General features: G+C 41.2%; 1 protein-coding gene across 6 annotated transcripts in view; it reads right to left on the bottom strand.

Moving 5' to 3' along the window:
• Window positions 1-17,238, bottom strand: part of LOC144599625 (rho guanine nucleotide exchange factor 4-like) — a 322,645-nt gene that overhangs the window by 55,282 nt on the left and 250,125 nt on the right. For all 6 annotated transcript variants that reach the window (XM_078410740.1, XM_078410743.1, XM_078410739.1 and 3 more), the window contains one exon: window positions 12,794-12,933. In XM_078410740.1, the coding sequence (XP_078266866.1) occupies window positions 12,794-12,933 (140 nt within the window). The remainder of the gene's footprint in view (window positions 1-12,793; window positions 12,934-17,238) is intronic.

The raw sequence follows: 17,238 nt of genomic DNA, 5'->3' as shown, positions 1-17,238 counted from the left end.
TAAAGCCATTAAAATATCATTTTGATTTTTATGACTGTTAGAAAAGTGTTGTGGGCAGCGCACTACAGCATCTAACTGTCTCCCTTCTGTTTGAAAGAATGAACAGATTGAAAAGCAGAAGAACCAGACAAAATATTAAAGGTAAAAGTAACGTCAATAAAATTGCTCTTCACATTCTATTCTAACTTCTACTTCTTATTCTCCTTAAGACAATGGTCTCGATTTCCCCTTTTTGAACAGTATAAAATAGATTTACTGATCCTAGTATCCAACGTCATTGTGAGAAAAAAACAACAAAAAACTCAGCTTCTACAGTTGAATTTGAAACAACTTTTTTTTGACAAGTGTAATGTACTATAAATCATGAGGATAATTACACATTGCATTTAGGTTTTCATGATTTCTGAACATGTCACTTCGAATCTTTAAGCCTTCCCAGTTGGGATTGCAGATTAATTATTTCCTACCAATTTGCTCCGCTCATCACTTCTTCACACTGGTGATTTCCTATTCCAAACACCTCCACAACGGCAGCAGAGTGACGAGTGAGTGGAAAATATGCAACTGTGTGGGTGTGAAACTGAAATGCTGATGGCCCACGACGGCACAGCGGAGAGCGAGTTAAGCACACGGCATTACCATCTGAGACATGTTTTTGAACGTCATGCAAAGCAAACTAATTCCCTCAGTGTTTGCTTTAGAACAGAGTACATAAACATAAAATGAGACTAATACAGGTTTCAGGGAAGGTCTCTTAAACCAGAGAGTCACGGGATGCAGTGCTTGCCATAGCAAAGGGAAGAGTGATTGATAAAAACATATACAAGTAAAGGTCAGATTAGCAAATGTTAGTAAAAGGAATGGAGCATGTGGTTAGAGCTAGGTAAAGTGCATTGGGAGGAGGCCTGCGAAGAGCGTAAACCAGATGGATTATATAGCACATTACTTTGCTGCAAATTCAGTGTAATTCTGTATGTAATTCATTCCACTCTATTCTACCTTGCAAGGTATAATCTCTGTTAATTGGGCAAGGTTTTGTTTCATTATCCTACCCTCTTATATATAACTAAGCTCTTTGACATTGACCAAAATACACAGTAAACAATAACATATTAAATAGACATTTCCAAGACCATAGAATTTCAAACAGAATTGATGGGTTGAAAAAATGTTTCCTTTGAATACCATAGGCCCTGAAATTTAGGGCAGCACAGTGGCGCAGCGGTAGAGTTGCTGCCTTACAGTGCCAGAGACCCGGGTTCAATCCTGACCCAGGGTGCTGCCTATACGGTGTTCGTACGTTCTCCCTGTGACTGCGTGGATTTTCCTCGGGTACTCCGATTTCCTCTTTAATGTGACTTTGGTAAAAATTGTAAAATTTCCCTAGTGTGTAGGATAGTGCTAGTGTACGGGGTGATCGCCAGTCAGCATGGACTCGATGGGCCAAAGGGTCTGTTTCCGCGCTGTATTTCTAAACTAAACGGAAATACCAGAAATGTTATGGACTGAATTAAAGCTAGAATCTCCTCATAAACACGTGGAAAAGGCAAATTGGTCTTGTGGCAGAGGGGTGCTGCCATCATTCAGCCTCTGCCGGGTGAGTCAGTGACGGGGTCAGGTTGACCCACTACAACAGGCGGGACATGATGGGTGAAGAATGCCAGCCTTGATGCAGTCACACCTGCCATGGGACCAAAATATTAAAGGTCTCCACTCACAAAATATTAAAGTCTCCACTCACTTTCTCCCTCGGGAAATCAGGTCAGAATAATTGATCTGAAGAAGGGTCCTGACCCAAAAAGTCACCTATCAATGTTCTCCAGAGATACTGCCTGACCCACTGAGTTACGCCAACACTTTGTCTCAATCAGCATCCGCAGTTCCTTGTCTCTACTAAAAAAAAATTAACTTGGTTTTATTTATTTATTTTATTTCTTTGATAGGGGGTTTTTATTCTAAATGATCTACCCTGGAAATGTTTTTATTAATTTTAAACAATTTTAAGCTTTTAAATCTCTCTGAATATCAATGTTTTCAGTTTGAAAGGTCAAAAGGTACTGCACTGTCTGTATCTGAGTACAAGTGTGCCTCTAACTATGGAGTATGCTATGACTTTTAATACATTGTTGTACCTGGACAACTGTTAGTTGGGACTGGACTGCCTTCCTTAAGATCTCTAATACCTCCCTCATTTAATTCTTAATTTGCTCGGGAATTTCATCGGCCCAAATTATATCTCCAACCACAATGTCTTTCTCCTTCGCAACAACAGATGAAAAGTATTCATTAAGATCTAACCTATGTTCTGACTCCATGAACAGATTTCCTCTTCAGTCCCTAATGGGCAATATTCTTTCCCTAGTTACCCTTTAGTTCTTTATATATATTCATAAAATTCATACCATTCCATTAGTGTGGACTGGTATCTTTTTTCATGTTTAAAACTCCTACAAATGACAGCACCAGTAATGTTTAGTTTGGTTTAGTTTAGAGATACAGCGCAGAAACAGGCCCTTCGGCCCACCGAGTCCGCACCGACCAGTGATCCCAGCACATTAACACTACCCTACACACACTAGGGCCAATTTACACATACACCAAGACAATTAACCTACAAACATGCACGTCTTTGCAGTGCGGGAGGAAATCGAAGATCTCAGTGAAAACCCATGTGGTCACGGGGAGAACATGCAAACTCCGTCCAGACAGCACCCGTAGTCAGGATCGAACCCGGGACTCCAGTGCTGCAATGCCTTAGTGCAAAGCGCCGTATGGCAGCAACTCTACCACTTCGCCACCGTGGCTGCCAAATGCATTGCAATATGTATACATTGTCCCTAGGTCAACCTCACTGCTCTGAAAACAAGAATTCTTATTTACTTACAAACAATTAACATTAAATAACCTTGTTTCATAAGTTATATAGGAGCAGAATTAGGCCATTCGGCCCATCAAGTCTACTCCGCCATTCAATTATGGCTGATCACAACCATTCCCTCACAGCCCCATTCTCCTGCCTTCTCTCCATAACCCATGACGCCCTTAGTAATCAAGAATCTGCCAATCTGCACCTTAAAAATATCCAATGACTTGGCCTCTACAGCCGTCTGTGGCAATAAATTCCACAGATTCACCACCCTCTGACTAAATAAATTCCTCCTCATCTCCTTTCTAAAGGTACATCCTTTTATTCTGAGCTGTGGCCTCATGTCTTAGACTCTCCCATTAGTAGAAATATTGCTGGTTTCATCTGAAGACATACCAATTTGGAAGGAATAATACTCCTGTTTTTTTCTTCTGCTAACCGAAATCTGCCCCCTCTTGCAACCCTCCATGTGTGCCTGGGTCTTGGATACGGTCAGTTTCTAAGCCTCGGTAGCATTCCACACCACTGCTGATTTCTCGCAGATTGCAGAGCTTGTGCTCATGAGGGAGGTCATCTAAAGTTCACGCACAAGGAAAATAAACTGTCATCTCCTCTTCTTTCGGTCCACAGGAAAAGACAGGGAAGTCATAAGCATTTGCTGGGCATAAACTGCACTCATGTCCTTTCAGTATGGCAACCTCTGACTGCAAGCATGGAATGTCTCTACCGGCCTGTGTGTAAAGAATATTCCTCCTGCAGGCATTGTTCTTCACCAACTTGTCCAAGTTCCTCTGAACCTCAAGGCAGATGGCACCACCTTCCTCCCATCATTACACCATGAAGTAGCAAATCTCTGATGCTGTTTTAGCACCACTAATAGAGATTAAAGCAATTTCTTACTGCATGTGTGCTTGCTGTGCAATTCTCTCTTGTGGCATTAGGTATTTAACCTCCTACTCTGTTCCTCAACTGAGTACAGAATCCATAGGTGAATCTAAATCTTACCGAGCTAAGACTCTGGGGCTTGCAATAGTCACATTTAATGGGCCCTATTTGTTTGCATAGAGATTCCAACTTTCAGTACAAAGGACAGTGTGGCTGTATTTTAATTTATTATATTTTAATTTAAATGGCTGTTTAATGTAATAAGATAGAATGTGCTTTGATATCATTTATTATGTTTTAGACGAATGATCTTTTAAAAACGTTCTTGGGCCATTTCTAAAGGATCATCAGAGGCAATTAGAAATGGTGGACGAGGGCTCCTTTTGGTAAACGCAGTCAGAAGTAATCAGGTGGTGTTTGGATCCTGCTTCCTGATGCACACTCATCAGTCAGGAACTATTCTGCCTGGCACAGTGGATGTGCCAGCGAGGTCTCCTAAACATTGGGACCGTGGGGATCCCGTGGTGGCAAATGTGAGGCTTTGTCTATGAGGCTCATCCCCACATAACAATTAACGCCACAAGTACAGATTAGAGGAGAGGAGAAGCCCTGCCCCTGCAGCATAGCTTAAAAATGTATGAGGTAAAATGCTGACCAATGTAATCCAATTCCCTCTGGATACACCACTAGCAATTACGGCGCAAACCAAGCAATATTATCCAGTCAGGCTTTAACCACAAATGACATGGCCAAACTAGATGTGGCACTGATGTCTGGGAGTGATTTCTCCTGAGCTTACAGAAGCTTGTTTGCTGAAACACTGCAGTTGTTTGATCTAATTTTGACCTGTTTATACATGCGAAGGAAGTAATGCTGTTAGTAAAAGGCTGGGATTTATATTCACTTGCCATTTGGGAGGATTTGCCTGCTCTTAATAATGCAAGAATATTTACCACTCTATGGCAATTATTTGCAAGTGTTATCATTACTCTGAAAATGCGGGAATGAGGATGAGAATATTGAACAACCGTGAGGCAATTTGAACATGTACGATTTGTATGCTTCATAACGAAGCACTCAATGAGGAATTACTGGGTTAAAGCCCCAGGCCATGACACCCACAGTCGATAGTATGTCAATAGACAATAGACAATAGGTGCAGGAGTAGGCCATTTGGTCCCTCGCGCCAGCACTGCCATTCAATGTGATCATGGCGGATCATCCACAATCAGTTCCCCGTCCCTGCCTTCTCCCCATATCCCTTGACTCTGCTAAGATAGCTATATTTAACTATTTAAAGCTCTATTTAGAGCTCTATTTAACTCTCTTGAAAGCATCAAGAAAATTGGCCTCCACTGCCTTTTGAGGGAGAGAATTCCACAGATTCACAACTCTCTGGGTGAAAAAGTTCTTCCTCATCTCCGTTCTAAATGGCCTATCCCTTATTCTTAAACTGTGGGCCCTGGTTCTGGACTCCCCCAACATCGGGAACATGTTCCCTGCCTCTAGCGTGTCCAATCCCTTAATAATCTTATATGTTTCAATAAGATCCCCTCTCATCCTTCTACATTCCAGTGTATACAAGCCCAGTCGCTCCAATCTTTCAATATATGACAGTCCCGCCATCCCGGGAATTAACCTCGTGAACCAACGCTGAACTCCCTCAATAGTAAGAATGTCCTTCCTCACATTTGGAGACCAAAACGGCACACAATACTCCAGCTGTGTTCTCACTAGGGCCCTGTACAACTGCAGAAGGACTTATTTGCTCCTATACTCAACTCCTCTTGTTAAGAAGGCCAACATGCCATTAGCTTTCTTCACTGCCTGCTGTACCTGCACGCTTTCTTTCAGTGACTGATGAACAAGGACACCCAGATCTCATTGTACTTCCCCTTTTCGTAAATTGACACCATTCAGATAATAATCTGCCTTCCTGTTCTTGCCACTAAAGTGGATAACCTCACATTTATCCACATTAAACTGCATCTGCCAGGCATCTGCCCACTCACCCAACCTGTCCAAGTCACACTGCATCCTCATGGCATCCTCCTCATAGTTCACACTGCCACCCAGCTTTGTGTCATCTACAAATTTGCTAATGTTACTATTAATCCCTTCATCTAAGTCATTAATATATATTGTAAATAGCTGCTGTCCCAGCACCGAGCCTTGCGGTACCCCACTAGTCACTGCCTGCCATTCTGAAAGGGACCAGTTAATCCCTACTCTTTGTTTCCTGTCTGGCAATCAATTTTCTATCCATGTCAGTACCCTACCCCCAATACCGTGTGCTCTAATTTTGCCCACTGATCTTCTATGTGGGACCTTATCAAAGGCTTTCTGAAAGTCCAGGTACACTGCATCCACTGGCTCTCCCTTGTCTATTTTCCTAGTTGCATCCTCAAAAAATTCCAGAAGGTTAGTCAAGCATGATTTCCCCATCATAAATCCATGCTGACTCAGACCAATCCTGTTACTGCTATCCAAATGTGCCGCTATTTCATCTTTTCTAATTAACTCCAGCATCTTCCCAGCCATTGATGTCAGGCTAACTGGTCCATGATTCCCTGTTTTCTCTCTCCCTCCTTTCTTAAAAAGTGGGATAACATTAGCTACCCTCCAATCCACAGGAACTGAACCTGAATCTATAGAACATTGGAAAATAATCACCAATGCGTCCATGATTTCTAGAGCCACTTCCTTAAGTACCATGGGATGCAGGCCTTGGGGATTTATCAGCCTTCAGTCCCATCAGTCTACCCAACACCATTTCCTGCCTAATGTGAATTTCCTTCAGTTCTTATGTCACCCTAGGATCTCTGGCCACTAGTACATCTGGGAGATTATTTGTGTCTTCCTTAGTGAAGACAGATCCAAAGTACCTGTTCAACTCGTCTGCCATTTCCTTGATCCCCATAATAAATTCACCTGTTTCTGTCTTCAAGGGACCCACATTTGTCTTACCTATTTTTTTCCGCTTCACATACCTAAAGAAGCTTTTACTATCCTCCTTTATATTCTTGGCTAGCTTACCTTCGTACCTCATCCTTTCTCCCCTAATTGCCTTTTTAGTTATCTTCTGTTGCTCTTTAAAAGTTTCCCAATCCTCTGGCTTCCCGCTCATCTTTGCTATGTTATTCTTCTTCTCTTTTTATTTTAATTTGTCTATTTATTTATCTGTCTATTTATTGATCTATTTATTTATTTATTCGTCCACCCATCTATGTATTTATTTATTTGTCTGTTTATTTATTTATTTATCTGTTTATTTATTTATTCATTTATTTATTTATTTATTTATTTATTCATCCATTTATTTATTTATCCATTTATTTGTCCATTTATTTATTTATTTACTACTTTACTCTTTCTTATACTTCCCTTGTCAGCCACGGTCGCCTCTTACTCCCAGGTATCCCAGGTCAGGTATCATCACTCCAATTATTTAAAGGCATTCTGCTGTATCACCTCTCCACCTCCATCTTGGTTATGCTCAGATTTCTTGGTGCAATAAACATTGCAGCAATGATACTGAGAATGACTACTCTCATCTTTCTTCAGGCATTCATATCTTGTCTGGGTTAAAGTGGTGGTGAAATTTGAAGGAGAATATTTTGGACAAGGCACAAAGAGTGCATTAGTGAATTGTTTATTGCTGACATTCTAATAAATCTAAGTTGTTAATGTCCCATATTATACCTCATCTTCAAAACCCCTGAAAGCATTCCTTTGCAGCACAGCTGCCGTAAGGATCGCTGAATTCTGGAATGTTGCTCATTTGCCACAGAATTAAGACTGGGCAATTAATGCTTGTTGTGTCAATGACACATATCATATCATATCATATATCTACAGCCGGAATTTGCACTGTACAAATAAGCTGTTTTGTTTTCTATGTAATGTCAGGGTGCATTTCAAAAATACTATTTTATTGAAAAACATATTGTAACATTCTGAGGTTGTGAAAGAAGCAACACAAGGGGCATTTTATAATTCTATTGCTATGGAGATGTTCTAGATACTGCTTATGTCTACTATGCTATTTTTCACCTGGAAGAAATTGAGGTGCAGTAACCCAAAGTAAACACACTTTGGGTTTACTTTAAGGCACTTTTGGGTGCCCTGAAAGTTCTAGTGGGCCACTGGTGGGCTATAGTGCAGAGTACATTGGGAGTGGGGGGGGGGGGGGGGGGGGGGGGAGGGCATATTTGGACACTGTGCCTTTTTTAAAGACCCGTCTTAAGTTGAAAGATGAAAAAAGACTTTGGGAACCTTCCCTTGTCGGAAAAGAGACAGATATCAGAAGCAAGCACCTGAAGAGTAGAGATAGGGCGCTGAGTGTTTTTCCTTAAATCAGTGAGCAGAGGAATGGGGAGGTGGTAAATGGTGGAGGATTGCAGATTATACCCTTCCAAGGGAGCTTCATTCAGATTGCGGAGCTAGTGTTGGGGACCTGAGCCTTGCAAAATCAGGGATGTTGGGGTGCAGTGAAGGCTGGTGCAGTTTGGCTCGGGGCCCATATAATGAACATCAAATCAGGATCCCAGACCAGTACTACACTTGGGAAACTATGCTGAACAATGTGTGCCCCCGGATGTCATTAGAATGACAGCATGGACTCCGTTCCCTAAATGGAACTTTGCAATGGGAATATATATAATAATATGCACATTTGAAGCTGGTGTGCCAGTCTTGGAAGTACCTAGTTGCACCTGCATTGACACAAAATGATATTAAAATGGCTTTCAGCAAATTTCACTCTGGAAATAAATATAATTTTTCAATTGCACAGCTGTTAAAACTTATTGCTGGGCAATTAAAGTTCCAGCAAATCTTTCTTTCCATAATTGCCTTCATTTGGGTGAATGTCAAATCCACCAAAAATACAAAAAAAGGTAAAAATAAAATTGGAGATCTAATTTTAACAGCTGCAATGCTGCATGAACTTATTGGAAATGCAGCCACAATAAAGCAACAACTTGAGACACCACAGCTGCAAGAGAATCAACAATATTCTCCATTCACAAGCGTGACACTATAACAAAATGTCACTGGAGGCCACATTACAATAATGGAGGGAAAAAAATCAGTACTTAAAGCATTTGCAGTAGATTTTTAAAATCACTCTCGCCCACTTACTGTCAATGCCTTGATTGCTCTTCTGTTTGCGGCAACGGAAACTAATAGTGGGTTTTTTTTCCTTTCTCGCAAGCAGAGCTTTGCACACAATTATGAACACACGGTCCTTTATTAAAATGCCAATCGATGTAACTGCCTTGATTGCTGCCTTGGACCCCTGGGAGGCAGAGATCAAGGCACTGCCTACCAGGGCGTGGGGGAAACAACAGTGTTCGTTACAACACAGTACCGAAGGCAAGTGCCAATACCAGCAGCTCTTTGAACCAGACAATCTGAACCTCAGTCCATTCCTTTATTCAGTGGTGGGGTGAATGCAGGGTGGGGGAGGGTAGGGGGTACAGAGGGGGAGGGGGTACTGGGGAGGGGGGGTGGGGGTAGAGAACAAAGGAAGGTTGGAAGGTATTTTTCTTTAAGACTAAAGTCATTTGTCACACATAATGTTAACTGTATTGTTTATTTTTAAGAAACATTATTTTTGTGCATAGCTGGTGGAGAGGGGGAAATTCTCTGATTTAACCCACAGAGGGCTGAATAAAATGTCTGCATTCCCAATCGAAAGAGGCCAAGCAAAATGAGGCCAAGCAATTGCTCAAAGGTTCCTTGGATAAGTGGTTTTCACTTGTAAATCCTGACAAGGTGCAGAGTTATAGTTTTGGTCAATGTGAAATTAACCGGTTTTGTTATCTAAGAAGCTACAAGAGTTTGTGCAACAAGAGTAAAATTATGGGCATTTGCCTTTTTCAAAAATATTGCAACTACTACTTCAGAAGCAAGGATCAGAAAGATGGGCAACTGGCCAAATTCACCTCCTCCAATTATCTTACAGAACATTACTACCATCAAGGCCAAACAGCAGGACTTAGTCAAGTATCTTGCAGACTGCTAGCCAGAAAAGTGCCATAGTGCGGGAGCAAGAAATAATGTCCATCTTGAAATTACACAGCGTCTTAAGGTGGATAGTGGTGAATAAACAATCAATTTCATACACAACAGGTTTATTTTCTGTCAAAGTCAATGATCTGTAATTCTGCAGTTACAATGATATTGAAACTGCCATGGTTCACCTCATTACCCACTGAAACTGAAAGCAACCTCTACACATGCACAGTCAAACATGGAAATCCAGAAGTTTATCTCAGCAATAACCTGCGCTGCAGTAGCATGTAGTTAGTTTTAGTTTAGTTTAGAGATACAGCGCGGAAACAGGCCCTTTGGCCCACCGAGTCTGGTCCGACCAGCGATCCCTGCACACTAACACTATCCTACACACACTAGGGACAATTTACATGAGAACATTTCTAATTTCATGAGGTAGTGGCAATCCTCTTTTTAAACAATTCACAGAAAGCCAAATAGTTAAAAGTATGAGATATTTGCTCTGATTTGATGCCCATAAGACATCTTCACAGTGACTGGCTGATTAGCCTGACTACTTATTTCATTAATTCACAGGATATGAACATCACTGGCAATCCTGACGTTTATTATCCATCTGTTCAAGACCCAGTCCGTACAATGCAACACATAATCTAACCAAACATATCAGAGCATACAAATGCACTTGCTTGTCTAAGGCTTGAGTGGGTAGCACCACACTTTACAAAGCAACACATATGAGAATCAATATTTTTCGCAATGAAGGGCAATTAGTCTGGCTTGATTTCAAATCACCCTTCTTTAGAAATTTGATCATATCAATTTCTGTTCATGAGGCATGCAATAGACAATAGACAATAGACAATAGGTGCAGGAGGAGGCCATACGGCCCTTCGAGCCAGCACCGCCATTCAATGTAATCATGGCTGATCATTCTCAATCAGTACCCCTATCCTGCCTTCTCCCCATACCCCCCTGACTCCGCTATCCTTAAGAGCTCTATCTAGCTCTCTCTTGAATGCATTCAGAGAATTGGCCTCCGCTGCCTTCTGAGGCAGAGAATTCCACAGATTCACAACTCTCTGACTGAAAAAGTTTTTCCTCATCTCAGTTCTAAATGGCCTACCCCTTATTCTTAAACTGTGGCCTCTTGTTCTGGGCTCCCCCAACATTGGGAACATGTTTCCTGCCTCTAACATGTCCAACCCCTTAATAATCTTATATGTTTCGATAAGATCCCCTCTCATCCTTCTAAATTCCAGTGTATACAAGCCTAGTCGCTCTAGTCTTTCAACATTTGACAGTCCCGCCATTCCGGGAATTAACCTAGTAAACCTAGTAATGCATAAACGATGACATTCCTTGCACTCTCATTTAGAAAGATGTTAAGAGAATTTCTGCAGGGTTGCCATCTATTGTTGGCATAGTTTATTGATAAGAAAAGATAAGAATTGAATTCTCTATATAGCCTTTGGGGTTATCTCGTGTTTTCAGACATTAAACCCAAAGATGCAAGCTTTACCTTTAATAGATACTGATGTTTTACAGACATTCACTGCAGATTGTAGATCAGTAAGATTCTTATTGTTTCATTGTTATCAGTCCTTCAATCTGTGTAATGTCACATAATAACTACTGTGCCGCAAGAATCAATGACAGAGAAAACTAACTCATCATAACAGAACATAGTTATATGCATGACTGCCACAAACAATATCTTGTTACAAAAAGACACTGGAGGCAATTTTCAATTTCACCAGCTGATCAGGTCACCTGCCAACCAGATAATCCAATTGAACTACATTTGATTGACTTCAATAGGTACAGACCAGGAAAGTCATAAGAGAGCTCGTGAAATTAGCCCCATTGTTATCCAAATCAGTGAATGATTGAGAACTCCTCTTTTGTTTTATTGCTATTTGTTAATCTTCACATTATGCACCAAATTCTATCCCATTTTACTTACACCTTAACGACACATATCTCCAACAAGTCAGATTCCAACCTCAACACAAGATATCCTGTCCATAAATTTATCTCCCAAGAAAAAATATAGCACAATAAATATGTTTTATATTATTAGTATAGCTTTTGCTATGCTTTTGTAACAGAAATAGAAATCTACTGAAATGTCAAATTTAAACCAACCCATGCAGAACAAGTATTAGTAGCAATCAAGATGATATTCAGAGGGCCATAAATACATTTTCACTAGATGAAAGCTAACGATAAATCTGCATTTGTTTTCATCCAGTCTCAATTTGCCAGTCACCTCATTTTACATCTATCATCCAGATTTATCAGATCTCTCCTCAATTCCCTCTATTACACAGTGTCTCCAAAGATATTAAGCATTTGCCCATCAGTTTCTTTCTATCACACTCTTAGTATCAGCATCAAATTGAATTGAAGAATATACATCCTGAAGGATATCTCTGCAGGATGGCATTGGTGAATTGCAATTGATTTGGGGAACCATGATTGAGAAGATGCAGATGGGAAATAGTAGGCCAGAATGAAGCTGACCAAGCCACGGTTTCTTCAAGCACATTTATGCACCATGAGTTATTATTATTTAAGTAATAACGCACAATTTAAGTAATGATTCATAACACAGTAAATCAACAGCAATCATCTTGAGACAGCAGTAAATGTAGGTATCTTGCGCGTGGGGGGGGTATGGCAAACAAATAAAAACTGTTGCCATTTGAATTAATTTGCAGAATAAATTATTGTGATGAAGATCTCCCATCTTAAAAAAAATTCAGAACATGCAAATATTGGTCAAATATGTTAGCTAAATTTAATAAGGTTTTGCCGTATATCTTATTGAATACCTGGTGAGCAAAGTATTCACATTACCTGGAGATTTGATCTGTCAAAAATGTCAAAGAAATTATCCTGGATCATTAATATATTAACAAGTTTGATCTACATAAAGGATATTGTATTATGATAACCTTCTGTGCTTACACCTAACTTCTGAGAATACAATATTCTGCTTAATTATCTGATGCTTGATACCTCATTGATGGCCAGTTGCTCTCCACCTCCTCCTTGATGCCCATATCGGTGATTCCCACTCCGATACTCCTCATACAAATCCTCCTCACTTCCAGCTTCATCGGCAAAAGCACTCTTGTCCAGGGCGCCATCATTGATGACTGCATTGTGAATAAAAACAGAAAGATCGGTAAGTCTATACTCAGCAAAAATATCTTGCATTTAAACAGTCCTTTAACTTTCTAAGATATTCCTAGATAAATTGCAAGTGTATAATCAGGAACAAACATTGGTAAGGAATTAAAACAAGTGCCCAAATGATTGATTAAAGAGATTGGGAGCCAAAAATGGTGGATCAGTGACATTTTGTTCATGCTTCCTGCATGCTTCAACTGCAACAATCTCTTAATAAGAATTTAGCAGTGGTTGTTTATGTCTAACTCCTACAATGTTTGATTCTGGAGATAGACACAAAAAGCTGGAGTAAGTCAGTGGGACAGGCAGCATCTCTGGAGAGAAGAAATGGGTGCGGTTTCTGGTCGAGACCCTTCTTCAGAGGTCTCAACCGAAAACGTCACCCATTCCTTCTCTCTGTCTGCCTGTCCTGCTGAGTTATTCCAGGTTATTGTGTCTACCTTAGTTTTAAACCAGCATCTGCAGTTCCTTCTTACACATGTTTGATTCTGGAAATCATTTTGCCTGATAGATGTAGGCATCTAATGGAGATTTACAAGGATAGAATGGGGAAGCTGGGATTGTTCCTCATGGAGCCATAGGTTGAGAGGAGATTTAATTGAAGTGAGCAAGATCATGGTAGGTTAAGATGGGCCAACAGAGAGAGGTTGTTCCTATTAGTGAATGGTTCAAAGACTGCGGGATACAGATCCATAGTATGGGGAAAAATGTAGGGGAATTTTGACTGCGGAAAGTAGTCATGGTCTGCAATTCATCCTTATGAAAGGTGGTGAAATAGTCAATCAGCACATTCAAAGGTGAAATAACGATTTGCACAGCTCTAGCGCAAGGAATGGATAATTGGCCTACTGTACAATGAACCGCCTGGAGGCAGCACAAAATCAGTAGGCCGAGGGAATTTCTTCAGTGCCATAACAACTCGATGATGCAATGTTAGCAGCAAACCAAGAAAATTATGCAAAAATATTAACTAAAAATATTAATAATAATAATAATAATAAGCATTTATTTTATATAGCGCCTTACCAGAAGCTCAAAGCGCTTTACAAAAACAATCATAACATAAAAACAAACAGACAAACTATCCTAACGGAGAAGGGGCGAATAAACAGCGCCAGCGTCCTCTCACGTCAGGGTCCGGCAGTAGACAACAAAAAGCACAGGAAACACAGATACAATTTTTACACAAACAGCCATCACAGTGATTGCTCTAGGCACACCCTCACTGTGATGGAAGGCAAAGAAAAGTCTTATCTCCTCCTCATTCTTCTCCCGTGGTGCCACGAGGTGATCGAGGCTCCCAACTTTTTGAAGCCCCCACCGGGCGATGGAAAGTCCCAGGGCCAAGCCGAGCAGGCCGATGAAGGTCCTGAGCCCCCACCGGGCGATGGAAAGACCCAGGGCCGAGCCGAGCCGAGCAGGCCGATGAAGGTCCTGAGCCCCCACCGGGCGATGGAAAGTGCTGCGGCCGAGCCACGCAGGGCCACAGATGTACTGATCATCTGCATGGTTCATTTTTGTTTTTATTCGGCTTTAAGCACTCGTTATGACTGGATTAATCACATGCCCTTTAAACATTTTGTTGGATTTTGTTTCTGCTCATTTCAATGGAAAGGAAAAAAAAGGAATGGCAGACGCTGGTTTACAATAAAAGATACAAAGTGCTGGAGTAACTGAATGGGTCAGGCAACATTCCTGGAGAACATGGAGAACATGGATAGGTGACATGCTGGGTCAGTATGAAGAAGGGCCCCAACCTGAAACGTCATTTATCTGCATTAGACTTAGACGAAGGGATTAAAAGTACCATTAGCAAATTTGCAGATGATACTAAGTTGGGGGGTAGTGTGAATTGTGAGGAAGATGCAATAAGGCTGCAGGGTGACTTGGACAGGTTGTGTGAGTGGGCGGATACATGGCAGATGCAGTTTAATGTAGATAAGTGTGAGGTTATTCACTTTGGAAGTAAGAATAGAAAGGCAGATTATTATCTGAATGGTGTCAAGTTAGGAGGAGGGGGAGTTCAACGAGATCTGGGTGTCCTAGTGCATCAGTCAATGAAAGGAAGCATGCAGGTACAGCAGGCAGTGAAGAAAGCCAATGGAATGTTGGCCTTCGTAACAAGAGGAGTTGAGTATAGGAGCAAAGAGGTCCTTCTACAGTTGTACCGGGCCCTGGTGAGACCGCACCTGGAGTACTGTGTGCAGTTTTGGTCTCCAAATTTGAGGAAGGATATTCTTGCTATGGAGGGCGTGCAGCGTAGGTTCACTAGGTTAATTCCCGGAATGGCGGGACTGTCGTATGTTGAAAGGCTGGAGCGATTGGGCTTGTATACACTGGAATTTAGAAGGATGAGGGGGGATCTTATTGAAACATATAAGATAATTAGGGGATTGGACACATTAGAGGCAGATAACATGTTCCCAGTGTTGGGGGAGTCCAGAACAAGGGGCCACAGTTTAAGAATAAGGGGTAGGCCATTTAGAACGGAGATGAGGAAGAACTTTTTCAGTCAGAGGGTGGTGAAGGTGTGGAATTCTCTGCCTCAGAAGGCAGTGGAGGCCAGTTCGTTGGATGCTTTCAAGAGAGAGCTGGATAGAGCTCTTAAGGATAGCGGAGTGAGGAGGTATGGGGAGAAGGCAGGAACGGGGTACTGATTGAGAGTGATCAGGCATGATCGCATTGAATGGCGGTGCTGGCTCGAAGGGCTGAATGGCCTACTCCTGCACCTATTGTCTATTGTCTATTGTCTAAGACATTTTCCATCTCGGTTGGATCTTTACAGTTTTTACAGCTTTTGTCCCTGCAATTATTATTCATAGAAAAGTGACTGTTGTGGCACAAGAGGCTGCCATTTGGTTCATCCCTGCTATGCCAGCCCACCCTAGTCATGGTATGTAGTAGTTGACTGGAATGGAATGCATTTCAAAGCGAATTCAACATGCTCTCTCTACTTTATCATATTCAGCTATAAATCATGATTTGTTGCTAGGAATAGATTTCTTTTCCTGGGTTTTTGCTCAGATGTCTGCATGCAAAAGAAAGGGTACTTTAAAACAGAGGAGCGATGCTTTCAGCTAGATTTTCTGGTTGGAGAGACAATTGTTTTTTTTTTTTGTTTAAGTGATAGCTCAAAATAATTATCTGAAAAATAAATTAATTAAGATTTGGTTTTATCACAAGGCACTGGAGGGTGCCTGTGGACAATTGGATTTGTGCATTTGCTAAAACCAGTGTGTTATTCGAGGGTTAGGATGATATCATGAAGCATTCCGACCCATAGACAGCTTTATTGATAAAACACATCTCCGGAAATGAGCCATTGTCCATTGTAAAATGTTGTATAAAGGTTCCTTATCTGGGACATAGTTTTGGTGAACTGGTTTTGTACTCTAGATATGGAGAAAATGGGTGATATCAAAGGAGTATCTTTTGGAATAGATTACATTCATATTCCTTGTTTTAAACTCATTTAGATCTTTTCCTGAAATAATATGTGACCCAGCTCGTCCCCTTACATCCATAGGATTTGAGTATAGGAGAAGGGAGGTTCTGCTGCAGTTGTACAGGGCCTTGGTGAGACCGCACCTGGAGTATTGTGTACAGTTTTGGTCTCCTAATCTGAAGAAAGACATTCTAGCCTTAGAGAGAGTACAGAGAAGGTTCACCAGATTGATCCCTGGAATGGCAGGACTTTCATATGAAGAAAGACTGGATAGATTAGGCTTATACTCGCTGGAATTTAGAAGACTGAGGGGGGATCTTATTGAAACATATAAAATTCTTAAGGGGTTGGAGAGGCTAGATGCGGGAAGATTGTTCCCGATGTTGGGGGAGTCCAGAACCAGGGGTCACAGCTTAAGGATAAGGGGGAAGTCTTTTAGGACCGAGATGAGAAAACATTTCTTCACACAGAGAGTGGTGAGTCTGTGGAATTCTCTGCCACAGAAGGTAGTTGAGGCCAGTTCATTGGCTATGTTTAAGAGGGAGTTAGATGTGGCCATTGTGGCTAAAGGGATCAGGGGGTATGGAGAGAAGGCAGGTACAGGTTACTGAGCTGGATGATCAGCCATGATCATATTGAATGGCGGTGCAGGCTCGAAGGGCCGAATGGCCTACTCCTGCACCTATTTTCTATGTTTCTATGTTTCTACAAGGATAATTTCTAAAGTAACATTTGTTCGAGGTCAGTTAAGTGACTGATGACATTGACTAATAACAGTCAATCTGCAGGAATAGATTTTTTTTTTCCCAAGCAATTATTTGTTTGA

Source organism: Rhinoraja longicauda, chromosome 13 (assembly GCF_053455715.1).
Source record: "Rhinoraja longicauda isolate Sanriku21f chromosome 13, sRhiLon1.1, whole genome shotgun sequence".
NCBI lineage: Eukaryota > Metazoa > Chordata > Chondrichthyes > Rajiformes > Arhynchobatidae > Rhinoraja > Rhinoraja longicauda.
The sequence above is the reverse complement of the archived record's forward strand: the minus strand, read 5'-3'. Positions and strand labels throughout refer to the sequence as shown.